General features: G+C 53.2%; 5 protein-coding genes across 5 annotated transcripts; 1 reads left to right on the top strand and 4 right to left on the bottom strand.

Annotated features, from left to right (window-relative positions):
* Positions 1-40: 40 nt before the first annotated feature.
* Positions 41-1,907, bottom strand: A1O1_03618 (uncharacterized protein; the record flags this gene model as incomplete). Its single annotated transcript, XM_007724519.1, has 3 exons — positions 41-106; positions 189-598; positions 662-1,907. The coding sequence occupies 3 exons, from the start codon at positions 1,905-1,907 to the stop codon at positions 41-43; spliced, it is 1,722 nt and encodes a 573-aa protein (XP_007722709.1).
* Positions 1,908-2,776: 869 nt separating this feature from the next.
* On the bottom strand, positions 2,777-3,828 carry A1O1_03619 (uncharacterized protein; the record flags this gene model as incomplete). The annotated part of the gene is made up of 4 exons (XM_007724520.1): positions 2,777-3,026; positions 3,087-3,239; positions 3,294-3,693; positions 3,756-3,828. 4 exons carry the CDS (start codon positions 3,826-3,828, stop codon positions 2,777-2,779), a joined length of 876 nt encoding a protein of 291 aa, XP_007722710.1.
* Positions 3,829-4,472: 644 nt separating this feature from the next.
* A1O1_03620 (uncharacterized protein) lies at positions 4,473-5,963 on the top strand (the record flags this gene model as incomplete). The annotated part of the gene is made up of 1 exon (XM_007724521.1): positions 4,473-5,963. One exon carries the CDS (start codon positions 4,473-4,475, stop codon positions 5,961-5,963), a length of 1,491 nt encoding a protein of 496 aa, XP_007722711.1.
* A 1,615-nt stretch (positions 5,964-7,578) lies between these two features.
* A1O1_03621 (uncharacterized protein) lies at positions 7,579-9,961 on the bottom strand (the record flags this gene model as incomplete). The annotated part of the gene is made up of 3 exons (XM_007724522.1): positions 7,579-9,572; positions 9,626-9,653; positions 9,707-9,961. The coding sequence occupies 3 exons, from the start codon at positions 9,959-9,961 to the stop codon at positions 7,579-7,581; spliced, it is 2,277 nt and encodes a 758-aa protein (XP_007722712.1).
* Positions 9,962-14,869: 4,908 nt separating this feature from the next.
* Positions 14,870-17,081, bottom strand: A1O1_03622 (uncharacterized protein; the record flags this gene model as incomplete). Its single annotated transcript, XM_007724523.1, has 2 exons — positions 14,870-14,980; positions 15,030-17,081. 2 exons carry the CDS (start codon positions 17,079-17,081, stop codon positions 14,870-14,872), a joined length of 2,163 nt encoding a protein of 720 aa, XP_007722713.1.
* Between the last annotated feature and the right edge of the window lie 1,008 nt (positions 17,082-18,089).

Genomic DNA, 18,089 nt, shown 5'->3' on the forward strand with positions numbered 1-18,089 from the left:
CTGAAGATGCAAGTGGCACGGCACGCCCTACGAAGCATACCTACAAGTCGTCAATCAATTCTCGGATCTTGTAGTAGATCTCTTTGACCGCATCCTCTTTGCCAACCTGTAGTGGAACTCACGTCAGATAAGTTCTCACGTTATGACCGGGAGAAAACAGCACGGGCAAGTTTCGGCCAAATGCTTACCTTGATCTGGAAAAGTGACGGGTTTCCCTCCTCCAGTCCTGTGAAAAGCATCGTCTTCCCACTCGGTTCTTTACCATCAGAGGTGCCGACGTTCATGTCCTTGAAAACAGGGGTGTTGAGAACCACTCGATGCACTCCATCCGTGCGCATGATCAGACGAGCTCTCCGCTCGACCGGAGAAAATGCCGACTGGCCACCGGCCTCAACATCCCCTTCTTCCTTTTCCTTGGCTTCGTCCTCGGAATCCTCGCTATCACTGTTGCTGTCGGCCTCGTCGCCAATCGCCTTGCTTTCGTAACGGATGTTGACCTTGAACACTCCAACCCCACGTTCCTTCCACTCCTTGTCAAAGTGGTACAACTTCGCTCGGCATTGATAGATGGTTTGCTCTCCTTCTTCACCCGTTTCCACTGTGACAGTGTCAGTTTCCTTGCTGGACATCTACACATACCAAGATCCAAAAATAAACTCACCCTCTTGCTGCTTGAACCGGGGATCTTGTTGTGCATCTTCGTCGCCTTCTTTCTTCTCCTCATCGTCTCCACCATCTTCACTTCCTTCTTCCTCATCCTGGTTCGCGGTTCCGAATGGCTTTGCTTTACCGAATGAGCTGGCCGCTCCGGCTGGACCTGCAAAGGACGACAACCCGCCACCAAAGGGTTTTGGGGCTCCGAATCCAGATCCTCCACTTCCAAAAACGCTGGCAGAACCAAAGCCGCCGGCGGAGCCGAACCCAGATACGGGCTTGGTTGCAAAAGGTGAGGCGCCCCCAAGGCCGGCGGAAGACGACCCAAAAGCACTCTGCCCTCCACTTACTCCGCCAAAGCCTCCCGAGGATTTGGCTGTGGACCCAACCGTGCCAAATGGTGACTTTTCCGACGAAGCGAAGGCTGACAGGCCAGATGAAGCGAATGCCGAGGTGGAGGTGGATTTTCCCGTTGATGAAAAGGTCGCCGTCTCCTTAGCTGGCGATTGGGTTGGTTTGAAATTGCTGAACGGGGATGCAGCGGCAAAGTTGGCAAACCCGGATGACGGGGGGACTGCTGGCTTGGACTGTGGTTCCTCAGATGTGGTGGTGGTCTTCGTAGTGCTGGAAGTCTCATCCTTCGCAGCCACGGCGCTACCATCGGTTTCATGATCTGATCCGACTTTTGTATCCTTGGTGTTAGTGTCGTCAGCTGCACTGTCCTCTTCTTCCTTCTGCGGTGCCGCGACCAAGACTCCCGGTCCACCAGGAGATTTTTGTGCATCCGTATCGCTCTCCTCCTGAACTGGACTTGCAATATCCTCCAGCTTCTCCAGTCCTTGGACAGGATCATCGCCGGAGATTTCTCTCGACCTCATTCTCTTATGTAGCCCCTTCTTTGGTAAGGGAGGACCTCCGTTCTCTACGCCGGCGGCGGGATCTTCAGTTTGCAGATCCTCAAAGGATCGCTTTTTGGATGGTCGGCCTCGGAATCCATCTTCGGTATGCATTTCTGGCAGAGCATCTGCGTTGGTTGATTCGCTCAAAGGGTGCGCAGTGGTCGTGTCGGCCTCACCAGACTTACTCTTGGATGATTGTGCCAGGCCGGCAATGGAGGTTTTCTTCAATTTTTCTCTCGCAGTTCGTTCCCCGCCCTCACCATCGGAACTACCTTCTGGAGGTGTTTGGTCGTGAATGTCTTCCGAGTGTTCTAAGTCCTGGACTGACCTCTCAGCCCCGATATCTGAGGACATTGTGTCTGGGAGCGTAGCCGCCGAGGCCTGCGTAGTGGTTGTGGTCCTCTAACGGCTGATCAGAGAATTCCCTATGAATTGTGGAACTCCTGAGTAGAGTGGAAGACGCTGCTCATCCAAGGGCTTTTGTCTGTCAAGAATTCGGCTCCTCGTGGTGGGAGGGGTAGGCTTGATCGATTCGACCGAGCGTGGAGATAGGCTGGCGTGTTGTGAAGGATGCGGCAACAGAGTCTTGTTCCTTTTGCACGGCCACCGCGTATTTCGATCTGCTAGAGCCTCTTCTGTGGCTCTGTCGATGGGAGAACGAGTGATGGCTGGACGTGGTCTGCAGATCTGTAAGGACTCGAGACCAATGTGAGGCAGCGTGGAAGGATGCGTGAAGGGAATCCGATCAGAGCCAACGTGGCGTGCGACGTCACTTGCACCGAGTGCTGCAGTGGCTGACAGACTCTCAGTGAGGTGTGATGAGAAGGACTCGCGGTTGTTCGTTAAGACGATGTGATGGTAGGTCGAGGGACAAAGCAATACTAGTAGTAGTTGGTAGTGACAATAGCGACAATCAGGGACTCAACAGGTCAACAAGTCACAACTTGAAGGGACAATAATGAGGCTGCGGCCTTGGGAATTGGGCTCCGCACAATCAATCACTACTACTATGACAATCATGATATGTGCCCCACCATCATTTGATCAATTCTCAAGAATACACAACTTGAACTCGATCGATAGCAGATGCGAATAGAAATGGAGTCGACGGTTGTCGCTACGTCTTCCAATTCCACGTCCATTCATTACTGTACACTTTTTTATGTCGAGTCCAGGGACGATCGAGTCTCTCGGATAGAAACACCCCATGCCATCTCCCATATCTAACTGATAAAACACAGACAGCCCAAGCCCAGGTAGAAGACAAATAGAGGATAGACACTGAGCGCGACCCGGTTCTTGACGACTCCTGATCCTCCGAGAATGCTAACCCCGGCGGCCATAGCCCATGCCACAAGAACAAGATAGACAGGAACACGCGCAATCATCGGCAGGCCCAGTGCACTCAGCAAGGCAGCGATTGTCAGAGGAAACAATGTGTAGCCGATGATCGAGACCGATTGCATGAAGGAACTAAGGCGCAGTCAGTTATCAAGGGGGGCTCATTGCGCAGACCCGGAGTGAGGTTCTTACATGTTCCCTCCCAGCAATTTAATCTGGAGCGTCACCGCGGCTTCACCGATCCAAACGACGGAGAAGACGCCCGAGAAGACCAGATCGGTCTGATCCTTGCTGGCTCGCATCGACAGAAACACACTCAGAAGCAGACAGAATATGAGAGGACCCCTGCGAATCAGTCAGACCATGGAAACCGACTCTTATGCTTTTTGCACCACTTACCAGAGATCCCAGTCTCGTAGACCCTCACTCAGACCTCCCTGCAGGATTCCATCTGCATCGGGCCATCTTCCGATCAGACCTCGGAGATCTCGACCGAACCCTTGACCGCCCTCTTCGTCACCCATTCCGGAGCCTTGTCTCTGCAGCATCCCACCGAGCAGGTACTTCGGGTAGAGGACTTGTTTCATCTTTTCCCACACGGCGAACAAATCCCGAGAGACGGTGTCCCACACACTTTCGTCCAAGGTGTTTTGCGGCGCGCGTCTGTCTTCCCCGGGTATCCTCGAGGTCAGATAACTCTGGTTCAGGGGGGCACTCGAGGACGAGCCCGAGGACTGGATGTTGCCGGTCAGGGGAGCGCGGTCAGAGCTGTTGTAGGACGGTTCATCGGGTTCGACTTCTGTTGCTGGTTGGTTAGACCCATTCTGCCACGGAAAGGAGAGCGCACGCATTGCTTCGTACCATCATTGAGGAAGTCGTCGTCGAGCACCGCGTGGTCGTCATCGTAGGAATGGTCAGCTAATCCGCCGGACATGGTTGCTCAGAGCTGTGCTCAGAGCTGTCCACATGCACAGGAGGGACGCCTAGTTGTGTAGCGTGTGGTAAAGGAGCTTGGTGGCCGGTCTGTCGCAGAGTCTCAGATGCCCAAGGGACAGGCACAGGCACAGGCGGATAAGCAGAGTTTCACTGAACGAACACGGTTGAAAGATAAATCCAGGGGACGAGTCTTGACAGCCGTCAATTGAACGGTCTACCGTGTTACTATCACAAGTATGTCAATGGTGGGTGAGTGTCAGTTCACCATACAAAATGAGCCGCAGCTGAACTCGACGCGTTGGGCATATTATGTAATCCGGACCCGGATTTACTTTGTAGCGGTCTATATCCGGATTGGGACATACCTAGATATCAGGAACCCATTCTTGCTGTCCGTCTCCTTTCACACTCTCTCCCTCATGTTACAACAGGTATTGTCTTCCGCTCACTTGCTTGATAGGCCCTGACTGAGGGCGCACATCACACGCAATGTCAATCTTGTCTGGACTCACAACCTCAAACCACTCCTCATCATTGCAGCATACGGATGTCTGAATCCCAAAGCAGGAATCAGCTCCGCTCCCAGCGATGATTCTCCACGTCCAGGCCATATCCATCTGCTTGACATAAGTCGGGGTAGCCATGGAGTCAAGCAATGTAGTACCGGCCTTCTATATCTCTCACTTCCTGTCGACGTGGAATGCACGAGGCTTTGAATTCGGGGCAATCCTGTTCCTCGCGACCGTCTATCCGGGCACGTTACTCCCGATGTCTATCTACGCCTTGCTGCGCTCTCTGGCAGCCATATGCCTCTCACCGTCCGTTGGCCGGCTGATCGACTCCGGCGACCGTCTCCGCACCGTGCGACTGTCTATCATCGGTCAACGTCTGGGCGTTGCAGCGTCATGCCTCACCTTCGCGCTGCTCTTCAAGTGGAAGCAGACACTTCCTTCCCTTTTCGTCATGCTGCTCCTGGGCATCTTGGTCTTACTGGCCTGCATGGAGAAGCTCGGCTCAATCATGAACACCGTGGCCGTGGAGCGAGACTGGGTGGTAGTCATTGCCGCCGACCACGATGCATTACTTCAGACCTTGAACGCGCAGATGCGTCGGATCGATTTGTTCTGCAAACTGGCCTCTCCCTTGGCCATTGCTCTCCTCCATGGCTGGGCCCCGATCGTTGCTGTGTGGATCACTCTAGCCACCAACGCTCTGTCGGTAGGGATCGAGTATCTGCTGATCGCGAGGGTGTTCCATCAAGTCCCGGCACTGGGTGATCGTGGTTGTCGACCACGACAACAACCAAGCGATGATCGAGTGTCTAGTAGCGGTATTGACGAAACCGACATATATATTAACACCCCGGGGCAACAGCCTCGTTCACAGTCACCCTTCGTTACTCAATACATGGAGCCACTCTTGACTCCTCTCAGCACCTATGTTCGACAGCCTGCTTTTCTTCCCTCGCTCGCCCTGTCAGTGCTCTATTTGACGGTCCTATCCTTTTCCGGCCAGATGACTACATTCCTCCTAAGCATACCAGAACCAAGGATAACATCGACGACGGTGGGAATATTACGCACCATTTCCACCGTGTCGGAGATCTCATCGACCTTCATCGCTCCGAAAGTCATGTCGAAAATCGGCCCAGTCCGTGCCGGCATCTGGTTTTTATCATGGCAGACCGTGTGTTCCAGTGCCGCCGTTGGGCTTCTATGGACGGATTTCTCGACATCGACATCGTCGTCGCCTCGAATCAGCCTTCCACTGTTCATCGGCGGCGTCATCCTCTCACGGGTTGGATTGTGGTCCTTCGATCTGTGCGCCCAACTGATCATCCAAGAATCCATCCTGCCTGCGTACCGTGGCTCGTTCTCAGCCGTCGAGATGTCGCTGCAGAACCTCTTCGAACTTTGCGCTTTCACGACGACCATCGTATTCCCTCGGCCGGACCAGTTCCGATACCCGGCCCTGGTATCGCTAGGAGCCCTGTATCTCTCTGCTGCACTCTATGCCAAATTCGTCCGCGACCGACGTGGCCATCTGTTGCACATGCCCTCGTGTCTCAAACCCGTTCGGGACAGGGGTCATCACGCATACCAACTGGTCACGGCGGGACCGGGGGTGAGTTAGTTCGATTTAGTAGGAGATCAGGAATATCCCATTCCCGGCTGTTGTTCATGGGACAACCATTTGGAGCATGGTTGGCTTTGACCACGCCGTGATGGCCTCGGCCACTATGGGCAACCTACTGTGTCAGTCCCCAGTCATGTCTCGAGAAAGTCGGCCGCTAGGACGAGCTACCAAGGGAGTCCGGCAAAGCTAGACATCACCATGATTACAACGTTACCACTCTGTACGACGTACGTACTCCGTTTATACCTATACCTAAGATAGCTAAGCACTTGAAGCCTGTCGTTGCATCTCTCCAATTGACCCGTATTCGGCATTTGTTTGAGGGGTCTTCAAGGATCAAAATTGACCCATCCATCATATGGAGCCTTCCCCCATAGAGACTCGCCCACCAGTGCCGCCAGCCCGACTTTGGCCTTTCAAATCCCAGGAGAGCGGATAAAGCGGTACGTTCCCCATCTCACATCCCCCAATCCACAAACCCAATGGGCAAGGAAAGTTGTGCTCCTGTGTACTAAAGTGAGGACACCAAAAATGTGTCCTCACCGGATGCCCCTCCTCGCTCAGGCTGGTCATTATCCATCATCATGCACCAAGCTGATGTTAGCTGCTCTGGAGCCACCCTAGATACCACGCTGCTGTAGCAGCGCGAAAGGTGCATTGCCTGAAAACCGCTGAATGTACAATTAATAGCAAGGTAGGTTGGGTTCACCGGAATACTCTGTAGAGGGGTCAATCAATGGTGAATGGTGAATGGTGAATGTTCTTTGATTAGAAATATATGTTTTGTCGCTCATAGGTGTCACGCCACCCAGGGAAAGGTACGTATCTATCTTCTCGTCTTGACAAGAAAGATCGCGATTTTCTCTGCCTAGCATCGCTACCGACCCAGGGCCAGCAATACTCAGTGTGACCTGATACCCACCGAATCCTCGTAGATCTGTCCTATTTTGACCGTAAGACTTTCTGGATCCTCCCTCCATAAGCAGACCACCGTCTGCAGAGAAACAAGTCCGTGTCATGCGAAGAAAAGGGTAGACCTCTTGTCACTTGCAACGGCCCACAGCAGTTAGTGTACACTTGATCGTATTGGATCTGTGTAGTCTTCTCAGTCAAGTTTGGATGTTTCGAATCGAACCCCCACAACCATCGATACTTCAAGAGGAATGGGTGCTACACTGTCCCAGACCTCGACCGTAAACTTCGCTGGTCAACCTCCGTTCGCGAAATGACATGCCTCCCTCAGATATACGTGTACCACCAAGACCATTGTGTCACTGTTGAGTTCTGATTGATCAAGGTCGCGCCAAGTCAGGTATCTCATCGGGGAGCGATGATGAGGCGTGGGGAAACGAACCGGATCACAAATAGAAACCAGGCCGTTGGTGTGAAAACAGATGACAGGGCAACATTCGCTGCCACAACCCGCAAGTCCTTGACTCCGGTGTCTCCCCCCGGTCTCTTCTTATGAGAGTCATGTCCACGCAGCCAGCACTGACCCGGGTCACCCTCATAACATAAGGAGCCGTGTCTCATGAAGGCCGAAATGATAAGGCCTCAGGCCATGACAGTAGGGCCCAATAGGACATGATATCCACCGTCACAATCATTACCTTCATGGTTTTGTATTTGTTCGTCTGGGCCTTCGCACATGACCACCCTCTTGCATCTGAACAAGAGAATTGTCGCCCCGACCTTCGCCAAAGCTCACATTTGTCGGGCTGAAACTGACATTGCTTCCTCGATCACTCATCCCGCCGGTTGCGTCGCTGGCAAGGCTAGAGTTCTCCACCGTCGACCCAGACGAGGTTCCGCCTTGTGTCCGGATGTCTAACTTGGCGAAGATGGCCTTCAAGTCTCTCACATTGGCCAGGGATTCCGTGCCGGACACCTTGTCATTCTCATGCCTTTCGCTCACAACTTTGCGAAGTTCTTTCAGCATCCTAAGATTTCCTGCATCGTTGGGGAGCCACCAATTTTCCACGGCTTCATTTTCTCCAACTTCGTCGCGTGTCAAATTCCATAGGACTGCCATGTTGAGGCGGAATGTTGGCGGGTAGATGTAGCCCAGTCGTTCCACAGTCGCGAACTTCTTGCGAGCCCACATAATATGAGTCGCGTCCTTCTTCAGGAATACCGAGGCGAGACCTAAACTCGCATGTGCCCCAAGAATGGCTCCATCCGGCGCTTCAGGCCACCGTTCTATCGTTTCGATGATGCGGCATTGCTCCAGACTTAGCTGTTCCAAGTCTGCCGGCAGTGGTTCTTTGAGAAGTTTCGCAGTTTGATACTTCTGCATTTGCTCGATACTATACCAGTCAATCCACATAAAGTTCAATGGCCACAGCGCGTCCTTGAACAGTCCACCTGGCGCATAGGGATTGACAATGTCATCGGAGGTCAACGGCCGAATCCGCTCAACCGGAAAATCTTGCACCCGGTAGTACTCGTCGTTGAACAACTCGATCTCACGCTTCATAGAATCCAATCTCTCGACGACCTTGGCCACCTCCATGCGGAACGTCTCCTCGGTGAATTTTCGTTCTTCGAATTTGGCAAACAAGAAGGCCAAATCCATACCGATCAGTCGATTAGCAGCCACGAAGTATGCCAGGGTATTTTCGATATCCAGGTCGCCTTCGGGGTCATTGTTGATTTGATTGAAATACCAAGTGGAATTCGCTTCGAACCACTGTCGGTCGAGTCGGGTTTGTTTGCCCGCCATCAGACCGACAGTTACATCGAGTCGAGCATACCAGCTGAAGATACGTCTTCCAAGATCGGTTTCCATCATCGACTCGCAAGTGTACAGTTCCATGATCATGGTACAAGCAGCGCGGTGGTGTCCCACTAGGTTCACCCAGTCTCCAATGTATTCTTCGAAGGTTGCCAACTGCAAAACCGTGAGAAGTGTAGCTTCCGTAATCTTAACATTCCTTTCCAAGGCCTTCCTGAGCATGGATAGCGATTTGCTGTGGTATCCGAGGAAGTGCGCTAGCTTGGGATCAGGCTGCTGCAGTTCATAGTGATAAGCAGCAAACCCAACGGCCGCATACAACAGCGGCTCATAAGTCAACGCGAGGTCAATGAACTCGCTGTGGACAAAGTCGGTCGGATCCAGCTTGAAGAAATAGTGGTAATATGTCATATACTCCTGCTGAAACTGTAGGTACTTTTGCAAATCGGGCCTGAGTGTTCTTATTTTCGCGTGTCGCGCTTGCATCTCGGCCGAGTTGGCGACCGTCCGCAGGGACGACGCTGGTGTTTCATCCCTTGATCGGGTGTCCGAGACGTCCGTGGACAAGGGGCTTGTATGTTCCTTGCTCGTCGGGGGTGTTTCGGAAACCTCTTTGGACTTGCTCGAGTGACTCACTGATTGAGCGCTGTCGGTCCTCAGGCGGCCAAGGGCTGGTCGTTGTGTAGGTGATTTCAAGGCCTCGTTGTCGTCCTCATCCTCGTCCTTGATAGTCGCGAGCCCCGACATGGTGTCGTGCTTACTCTCCTGCTTTGTCACCGTGTCCTTTGGACTCCGGCTGTCGCTGTGCTTGGATCGTTTCGAGGCAGATGGCGGCTGCGGGAATTCGCACTCACGATTCCCTTTCTTGCATCCTAGACATCAATCAGTAGGTTTTCTTGCATATGATCTTGATCCGCTAGCGTACTGTCACATATAGGTCGTGTTTCATCACACTAGAGCCATCGTCAGCAGGAAGAAATAAGCCGACAAGAGGCCAATGTATTACCTTGACTCTTCTACTACGACAGGTGAAGCATCCACTGCGAGTCCGGCGGTGTTTGACATTTGAAGCTTCCATACCCGCTGATGGAAGGGGCACTCCTCGACCACCGAAGATGCTTGCCTCTCGATCGTACAGTTGCTCGGCATTGTTGGGATTATACCAGAATGCGCTGCCATCAAAATGCGTAGTCGGAGGCCCCGTGAGCCTGGGATATGCTGTAGGAAAGTTGCCATTGTAGACAGGGAAGCCGGGATCCATTATGCTCGACAGCGGCATATTCATGCCATGGTCAAAGGGGCCGCTCATCCCGTGATGACTGAGTCGCACAAGTTATACCTAAAACGCTCCCGTGGCACAAGACGAAAAGCAAGCACGATAGATTCGAGGTCGCACTGTCCAATGGGATGGTTTTTGAGCGTGATTGGTGACCAGATGACTGCGTGCCAGGCCAGTACTGCCGGGTATTGGAAGGCGTCCCGCCAGCGCACTGAGGACTCTGTGATACTCACCGAGAGCCCGCAGTGGCTGACAGTCTCGTGGAACAAGAGTTGCGGCTGCGTAGACACGGCTTCCGCCGATATGTACCTTGTGAGAGAGAACAATCTGCGATCTGCTTGTCAGAGAGCTGATAAGATCAGACTGATGGCAAGTGCTCGGGGCGTGTCGCATGAACGTCGGACAAAACTCTGGTGACGATCGTGAAGTGATATGATGGCAGATAAATGCGAATCTTCCGTGCTGATGAAGAACGACGATGCTTGGTTCTGGTCGTGGAAGCAAGGCTTTACAGCTTGATAGGGCTGCGATCCAAGATGCCAGAGACCCCTCGGCCAAATGCGCCGCCCGGGCAAGGCTGAATCAACTCCCACAGCCAAGTCGTCAGTGAACCTGATGGTTTCCTGAACCGCGATTGTCGTCCGCGTAAAAGGCGCGAGCTGGTGGGGACAACAGCAGACGTCTCTCGAGGATGACATTCACTTGTCAAATCTAGCAAGTACCGTTCGAGGGCTTATCAAGAAGGCGACCGAATCCGCCAAAACACATTGTCGACTGACGGAATAATCTGGGATTCGTAGGCGCCGGTTCATCGAAGGTGGACGGACGTCTGCGGAAGGGCGTGGATGAGTACCTTCTACAATGCGACACAAACCGCAAATTGTACCACAGAGTCTGCCGGCTCTGGGACAAATGTGGAAGATGTCAAAGAAACAAAAGTCGAAAGTTGGAGGGGGTGTTCCCTCTTAGGCCTCGTTAGTACCGATGCCAAAACCCAGTGGAATGCACAACGCTATCCCGTGGCGGCCGTGCGTGGGCACGACCAGGGTGCTCTAACCCCCCGGCCAGCTTTTTAGTCGCAGTGTCGTCAGACCTGGATGAAGACTCGACCTGGGGGCCCATTGGAGGTCGATCCCACCTGTCGATCGAGCACCGGCAGAGAAGGACACCACCTGGAGCTCCGACAGTAGCCTAAGAGCCTAGCAGCCGGCCGAGTCCTCGCCCAGATGATTTTCGTTGCATCTGCTAGAGATTTTCGAGTATTGTGGCATCCTCTTTACGGAACCAGAGCCGCACGGCTGTAATCGCTCCAGATATCCTGCACTAGACGTTGCACAATGGGGTGTTGAGTGGCAGCCCATGCGGCAAGCTAAGCCTACAGTTGTAAGATCTGACTGTCGTTCTCCAGAATAATGCTTTCATCGATCTGGATGGACTCTTCACTCATGACGCCTGGCAGAGCGGATCTTTGTCAACCCTGATACTCTTGAACATATCTATCGCGCATTGATATTGGCTTGCTTGCTGGCCTGGTCTGGAATCCTTTCACAGTGCAGGAGATAAACAGCCTAAGATGGGATGCCTGCTCTCGCCCACAGGGGGTTGCAATATTTTTTTAGACATCTCGGTCCGGACCTGAATCACGGTGCAGTGGAAATTGGCTCGCACAGGAGCTCCAGTGCCCACACCAACGCCGGAAACATCGATGTCTTTTTGGGATGCAGAAGCCGCTGGTATACCGGTTAAGGCGACTCTGGTGACCTCCCTGTCAACTGCGGTGGGCCTGCAACCATTACCCTGGAAGAACAGTGTCTCTGCCACACCTTAGAATGCTGGTGTTGTGCCAGAGTCTTCACGTTTTCCACAACTCGTCGCAAATTGTTCAGACGGCCGAAGTGCAATGTGTTGCGGGCTGGCCAACAATGGTATCTGCTAACCAGGGGAACGGCGCTTGACTTTCAGCGCATAATGGCGTAGACTTGCACCGCCAGAGGAGGTAGCAATATCGGGCCTTTGCATAAGTGGTCCAACGGGTGCCTCCGGACAGGCATTGTTGAGGGTACACTCACACAAGATGACCCCAGAAAAGTTGTCCTTTCTGAAGGGCCTTCGAGTCCTCAGTCCTAGTCTTAGTACATGGTTGCAGCCAAAGCCAAAGCCACGTTTCTCGGACCGCATGGTTTGGCTGTTGGCCCAAGGCACACCCCGAACCGCTCTGCATAAGTGGCGCCAAATTGGAGGGCCGTCTTCGACACTTGAGTACGGATCATGTTCTCTACAAAGCATAGCAGTGTATGTGGTTGTTTGTGATGAAGTTGAACCCTGAAAGAGGACCAACTAAGCCACTTGACCGATTGGTTTGTGGCATCTGTGGCATCTGTGGTTGTTGACCGCAAGTAATGAAAGGCGATCGAGATGCACACTTGTTGTCATGAAGGCAGACTGTGCAGCAAAGATAGCCAAATGCATTCACTTCCTGCACAAGGTTATCCAGCCAGGTGGAAACTCAAAAAGGTCGTAAAAACCCCAACGAGTCAGGACGGTCAAGCCTCAGATGAACTATTGTATCAAAGGTTGACATTTTAGTGCACATAGGCGTCAGCACGTTCAGACAGGATGCCTTTCTTGCCCAATGACAGCGGCAGTGGTTGGACGAGTGTGAGCCCGTTCTCGGACAAGTGTTGGCGGATGATTTCAGTCTGCAGTCTTCAGTCTTCAGTCTTCAGTCTCCATTCGTGAACCCTTGTAAGGCCTTGCAGACCCCATTATTGCTGCCCAGTGCCCGGGACATCCCCTCTTCACTTTGTCGAAACGGGCACCTCCACTGCAGAGTCTTGGACATAGGCCTCAAGCGGGTGGTGCGGGAGGAGGTTGGTACCATGGTTACTTTGTTGAACCAATACCCATCATATCCTGAACGGCACCCAGCCATGGGACCCGAAACAAAGTCTGCAGCTTGCTAGAGGGCGTGGCTCGCAGTAGTCTTGTATTGAACCTTGCAGTCTTCTCTAGGTTGACAATTTGGATTGCAGCAACCCTCGCCAGGGTCTGGAAAACACGACGCTCGAGATGGGAGAACTCCACCGTCCACTGCCACCGCCCGGAGTGCGGCCATTTGGGGAACGTGGATTGAGGGCGCTCGGAGGCTAAGGAGGCTCCTTAGGCTTCCCTAACCCATAAAATGCTTTGACAGGTTCGTGATGATCTTCAGACCGTGGGGACGTCTAGTGTCGGTTTGGAAATGAGCAGACAATCTAGCTCGCTGGACCGTTGAGTACGTATGGAGCGCGTGTCTAAAGATAGGTCTTCACGCCCCATAGTATGGCATGAAGTGGCAGGGCAGGACTGAGGAGCGCAGGTCAACGAGGCTTTTTCGTTTCGTCAAAGTGTGCCGGTCTGCTCTTGCAAGTACGGCAGAAGGCTTGAAGAAGAACGAGATGAAAGGGATGGATCGTTGATGGGTTGGAGACTGAAGACATTGCGGATAGCATGGTTGCTACGACGGATGTTCATCTGCAGGCAGCATGCAGTCAGTTAGGTACGTAGTGGGAGGGCGCAGGCAGCACCGACGAGGGGTCGGTCAATCAGAAGCCTCTTACTACTACTACGTACCACCACCAAAGCCTGAGCAGTGAGCATGCACTCGCTGCAATTAATTGATCAATCAACGCCAACAACATCATCAGCATCAGCATCAGCATCATCATCCTTTCATCCATCTGCCACATGCAGTGCGGCCTGAATTTCCTGCTGTTCAGTGGCTATTGTCTCCTTACAATCCTCCGGCTACCTACTACGTGCCTAACACAGTGGTCTCCTCTTCTCGTATCGCACAGAGCCACCACGGTTGCACTTTCCAACCACCATCGCAAATCAGCTCGTGTCCCACAATCGCGGTAAGGCTCGAATCGATCCTCGCTCGTTAAGCTGGCTCAAAGCGATGCAAATGTAACACGGCAAGCATCCATCTGCGTGCATTCACCCCTGCATTTCTAGCAGAGTTCAGGGGGAGGCAAGGCCCGCGCTGCTGTCACAATATTGGTTTCTGTGGTCGATCTGTTCTATCAGCAACGTGCTACGCTTCGTTCACTCCGACCGAGGGCTGTCACAGTGCCACTTTGAAAGAGCTGCGGGTCTTCATTCTGGCTCGGACGAACAGTCGCCCATGGCTACATGGTCAGCAAACGACTTGCCAATGATAGCGTAGCCAGTGGCTGCGTTTCTACGAGGATGGGAAGTACCAAGTCCTAGTATCTAGGACCTGGCGGCCTTGTGCATGGCGGCAATACTGACGGGGGTTGACGTAGGTATACATGACACAAGTTCTGATGCATTGGGCTTCCGTTGCGTCTCTGCTAGATGTCGATCGAAGAAAAAGCGGTGATGCAATACGTACCAGGTACGCAGAATGAAAAGGACTGATCCGAGTGCATGTCAGGGGTTATCTCCAAGCAGGGGATTCCCTACCTCCACAAACGTCTAGGATGCCACGACCTGAGCACCATGAAGCTCATACATACAACCCAATTGCAAGATAATCGCCTCAATCAATCCCGTTTCCAAGCACTAGCACTGGGGTATGTAAAGACACAAACAAATTCGTTGCCTGATCCGGGGCATCCCAGATCCGTCCATAGCTTCCATTCCTAGGTCGGACGAAAGACAACCAGCATCCGCCCGGCCGAATAGTCCTCTCCCTGGTGCACGCCTCAATCAATTATGCACCTCATTAAAAACAGAGCCATGGCTACCCAACCAGCGCCAAATCGATAGCCTGTAAAGCCTTTCCGGAATATGCGGGAAGGGAATTCGTAAAGTGTCATGAGCGTCAGGAGGGACGCCCAAGAGAGGGTGTTGCTGAACCCAGAAGACTGACCCGTGCAGTATCAATCATGCCGTGGTTGGCGGTGGAGTACTAGTATTGACACTTGAAGCATTGGATTTCTCCGGCACACCTTGGCCGCGACACATGGGACAGCTATTCCGGCCGGTTGTCAGCCACTAGAGAAAAGTCAGTATTGTTCGGCGGGATACCAAGAAGCACACAAACCTCGTCAATGCAATCGCGGTGATACAAATGCTGGCACTTGTCCAGGCGCCGTACTTCCTCCAGTTCAGCATAGTCTGACAAGCAGATAAGGCATCGCTCTCCCGCACTGACCTCAATCGTGGAGGTGTCTTCATCGGAGAGTGCCTCTCCAAGGTAGCCGGTGCCCTGGATCTTCAAGCGGAAGAGCCCACCAGCGGACGTCACATCCTCCTGTGTGGCCACCGGAGGCTTGACTGGTCCAAGTAGTGTGGACAACATCTGCATGTCCTCGTATGAGGGATTGTCGGTAAACAAGCTGGGCATTGTAAAGGCGGGATGATCTGGTGAGACGTTTGTGCCGACAACATAGATCAACCAGCTGCGTCCCACTACTGCCGGAGGATGATCGGGCTCCACGACGCCATTCCGCCGTGCTGCACCTGATCCGAGTTCTGGACGACGAGCAAATTCCGAGTCGCTTCGCCTCCTCTGCCGAGCGGCGCTGAAGGAAGGTTCAGGTGGTGTAGAAGTCTCCAGATCTTGTTGAGAACGGTCCTCCACAAGGTCTGGGAGATTTGGATTCTGCACGGCTGATGCCGATGATGGTCGCCGTATCGGAGTCGCTTGGCCGCTCCTAATGTCGGCGGGGGTGGATGGAGGAGGATGAGGCCCTGGTGGACTTTCCGAAAGCAGATGGGACGCGCCGCCCGCCTCGGGGGTGGCGGGTATATTCGGATCCAAGTTGTTGGACGATCGACTTCCCTGTGTTCTCGTGCGTTGATGCCTCTGGGTCTCGTATTGTGCGGGAAAGCTGAAGTTAGTCATGGAGTGTCTTCGAGGGCTAGACCGTGCTCTTCCGTCAGACCGGCGAAACAATGCCCCGGAGCTGCCATTGCGCATAACATTTGCCGGCGGCAAGAAGGGTAGGCTCAAGAGGGTGTCAAGACTTGGACCCAATGCACCGCTTTCTCCGCCAGGACTGTCATGGCCGTGGGGCAGAGATCGGACCCCGACCAAGACCAATGTCACTGACCGGTCACTCTCACCGGGTCCTGCAATAGAGTCCAAATCCATCTGATCCGCATCTCTGGATTGTGCCTGGGATGCGATAGGGGAGCCATTCTCGTCGTTGGGAAACTGGAATACTCTCATGAAATTGACTGGTGGAAGGTCACCATCGGCTGCATTCATATCGATGTTTTCTCCAGCCTGAGCAGTCGCCGCATCTTGTAGCGTTTGAACGAAATTCTGGATACTGCCATCGAAGGTGTCACCACCTTGATGACGTGCCCCAGAACGGCCCGGCGTGGTATGACCGGAAAGCTGGGCTGCAATGGCCGCTGCCGCAAGTTGCAAGACCTGGGATAGCGGCGGGTGTTCGCCACGTCGGATAAGACGGGTCGAACGTGAGCGCAGACCAGGCTGAAAACGTCGGATAGTGCTCATGCCTGAAGTAGCCCGTGTCCCAGATAGGAGTGTTCGAGCTTCTGGTTCGACTGCATCCAATTCATGTGGAGCTTCATCATGGTCATGCTGGCGGTCGACGGACCCGAGTGAGGGAAGTGAATGATCGGAATAATTGGCAAGAGCATCTCTCGCTGACTCTGTAGGAGTCTCGTGAGCCGCTCGCTCTATGTCGAATTGCTCTGTGGATTGTCCAAATAGACTAGAAATCCTGGAGGAGATAGAAGCCGAGCTGCGGATCCGACTAAATCGGTTTCTTTGACGAATCGAGCTCATGATAGGAGGTGACAAATGTCGAATACCGTCGGAAGATTCACCCCGTGAGGTAGTGGAGTCGAAAGATCCCTGGGTACCTTGTGGGACGGGGAAGGGTCCTCGGATTGCGCGCCGTCTGAGATTGGAACGATATTCGCCTCGTCTTCTGATAGAGCCAGTGAGCGATATTCGACTGTTGGAATCTGAGTTTGGTGGCCTCTCGTAGATAGATGGGCGTGAGCCTTCCAAATTCTCATTTCGTGGCGCACGACCTTCCTGCGATGACTCGAACCCACTGTTTAATATGCCTCGAGCAACGGATTCAGGCAGCAGTCGCGATCCGAGTCGTGACATTGCTGTTCTTCTTCGAAAAGCAGGCTGGGGCGTGGGTGGCGTCAGGCTTGTGTCCAACATCTCAACATCTCCTTGATCGACCAGAGGCCTATGTTCTTGCTCGTAGCCAACATCATCAGCAGAGATCGCCGGATGTCCCGCATTCGGTCGCGAATTTATTGACTCTGCAGATCTATGTCGTCGGAAGTTATCATAAAGAGAGCTTGCTCTTTGCCCAGCCATCCTCAACGACTGAGTATTTCTTCTCCCTAGCCGCGAACTCCTCCCGTCGTCAGCAATATCGCTGCGTTGTCTCTGTGTGCCGGTCCGTGTACGTCCCAGTTCTTCCAGCTGTCCGTCATCGCCCGGCGCATGGGGTACAGAAGGTGTGTTTCCCATCTCATCGGAGGTTCGCTGGCTGGTCAATAGGCAGGCTGATACGGTGTCATGATCGAGAAGATTCGGGCAGAATAGCTTCGTAGTCGACCCGCCAGGAAGGACCCGATGGCAATCGTATGGTGAGAGGAAGATGATTTCGAGGCTGAGGGTAAGGGTGAGGGATGGACAAGGTCGGCATGAACGGGCGAGGTGTTTTGATGTCAGAAAGTAGGCCGAACCATCGAGGCGGTTCGAAGATGAAGGCGGGTGCCAGCACGCGTGTAGACTTCACTGCAATATGTAGGCAGTAGAATGCTATTGACGAAGCAATTCAGAGTGAATCATAAGAAGTACGGCCGTCACCTGAAGTTGAAGAGTTATGGTGAAGTTGCAGTCGGTTAGGTAAGAGGAAGGGTCCTGTAGTAGAGTATGTGCTGTTCTGTTTCTGTTGGAGGTGAAAGGCTGAAATGACAAAGCGGCCCCCGGACCCCAAGATGCTACTTGCAAGCACGGACACAAGCCTGCCAACAATTTATATATTACTACTACTAGTACCTAAAGGTAATATTGCAGCGACGGCCGCCTGATTGCTCAAATGCCTCCTAAGCCCATGGACATTGCTGCCGAAACAAGCCAGCAACAACCAATAGT

The sequence above is a fragment of the Capronia coronata genome (genome assembly GCF_000585585.1).
Source record: "Capronia coronata CBS 617.96 chromosome Unknown acBCG-supercont1.3, whole genome shotgun sequence".
Taxonomy (NCBI): Eukaryota; Fungi; Ascomycota; class Eurotiomycetes; order Chaetothyriales; family Herpotrichiellaceae; genus Capronia; species Capronia coronata.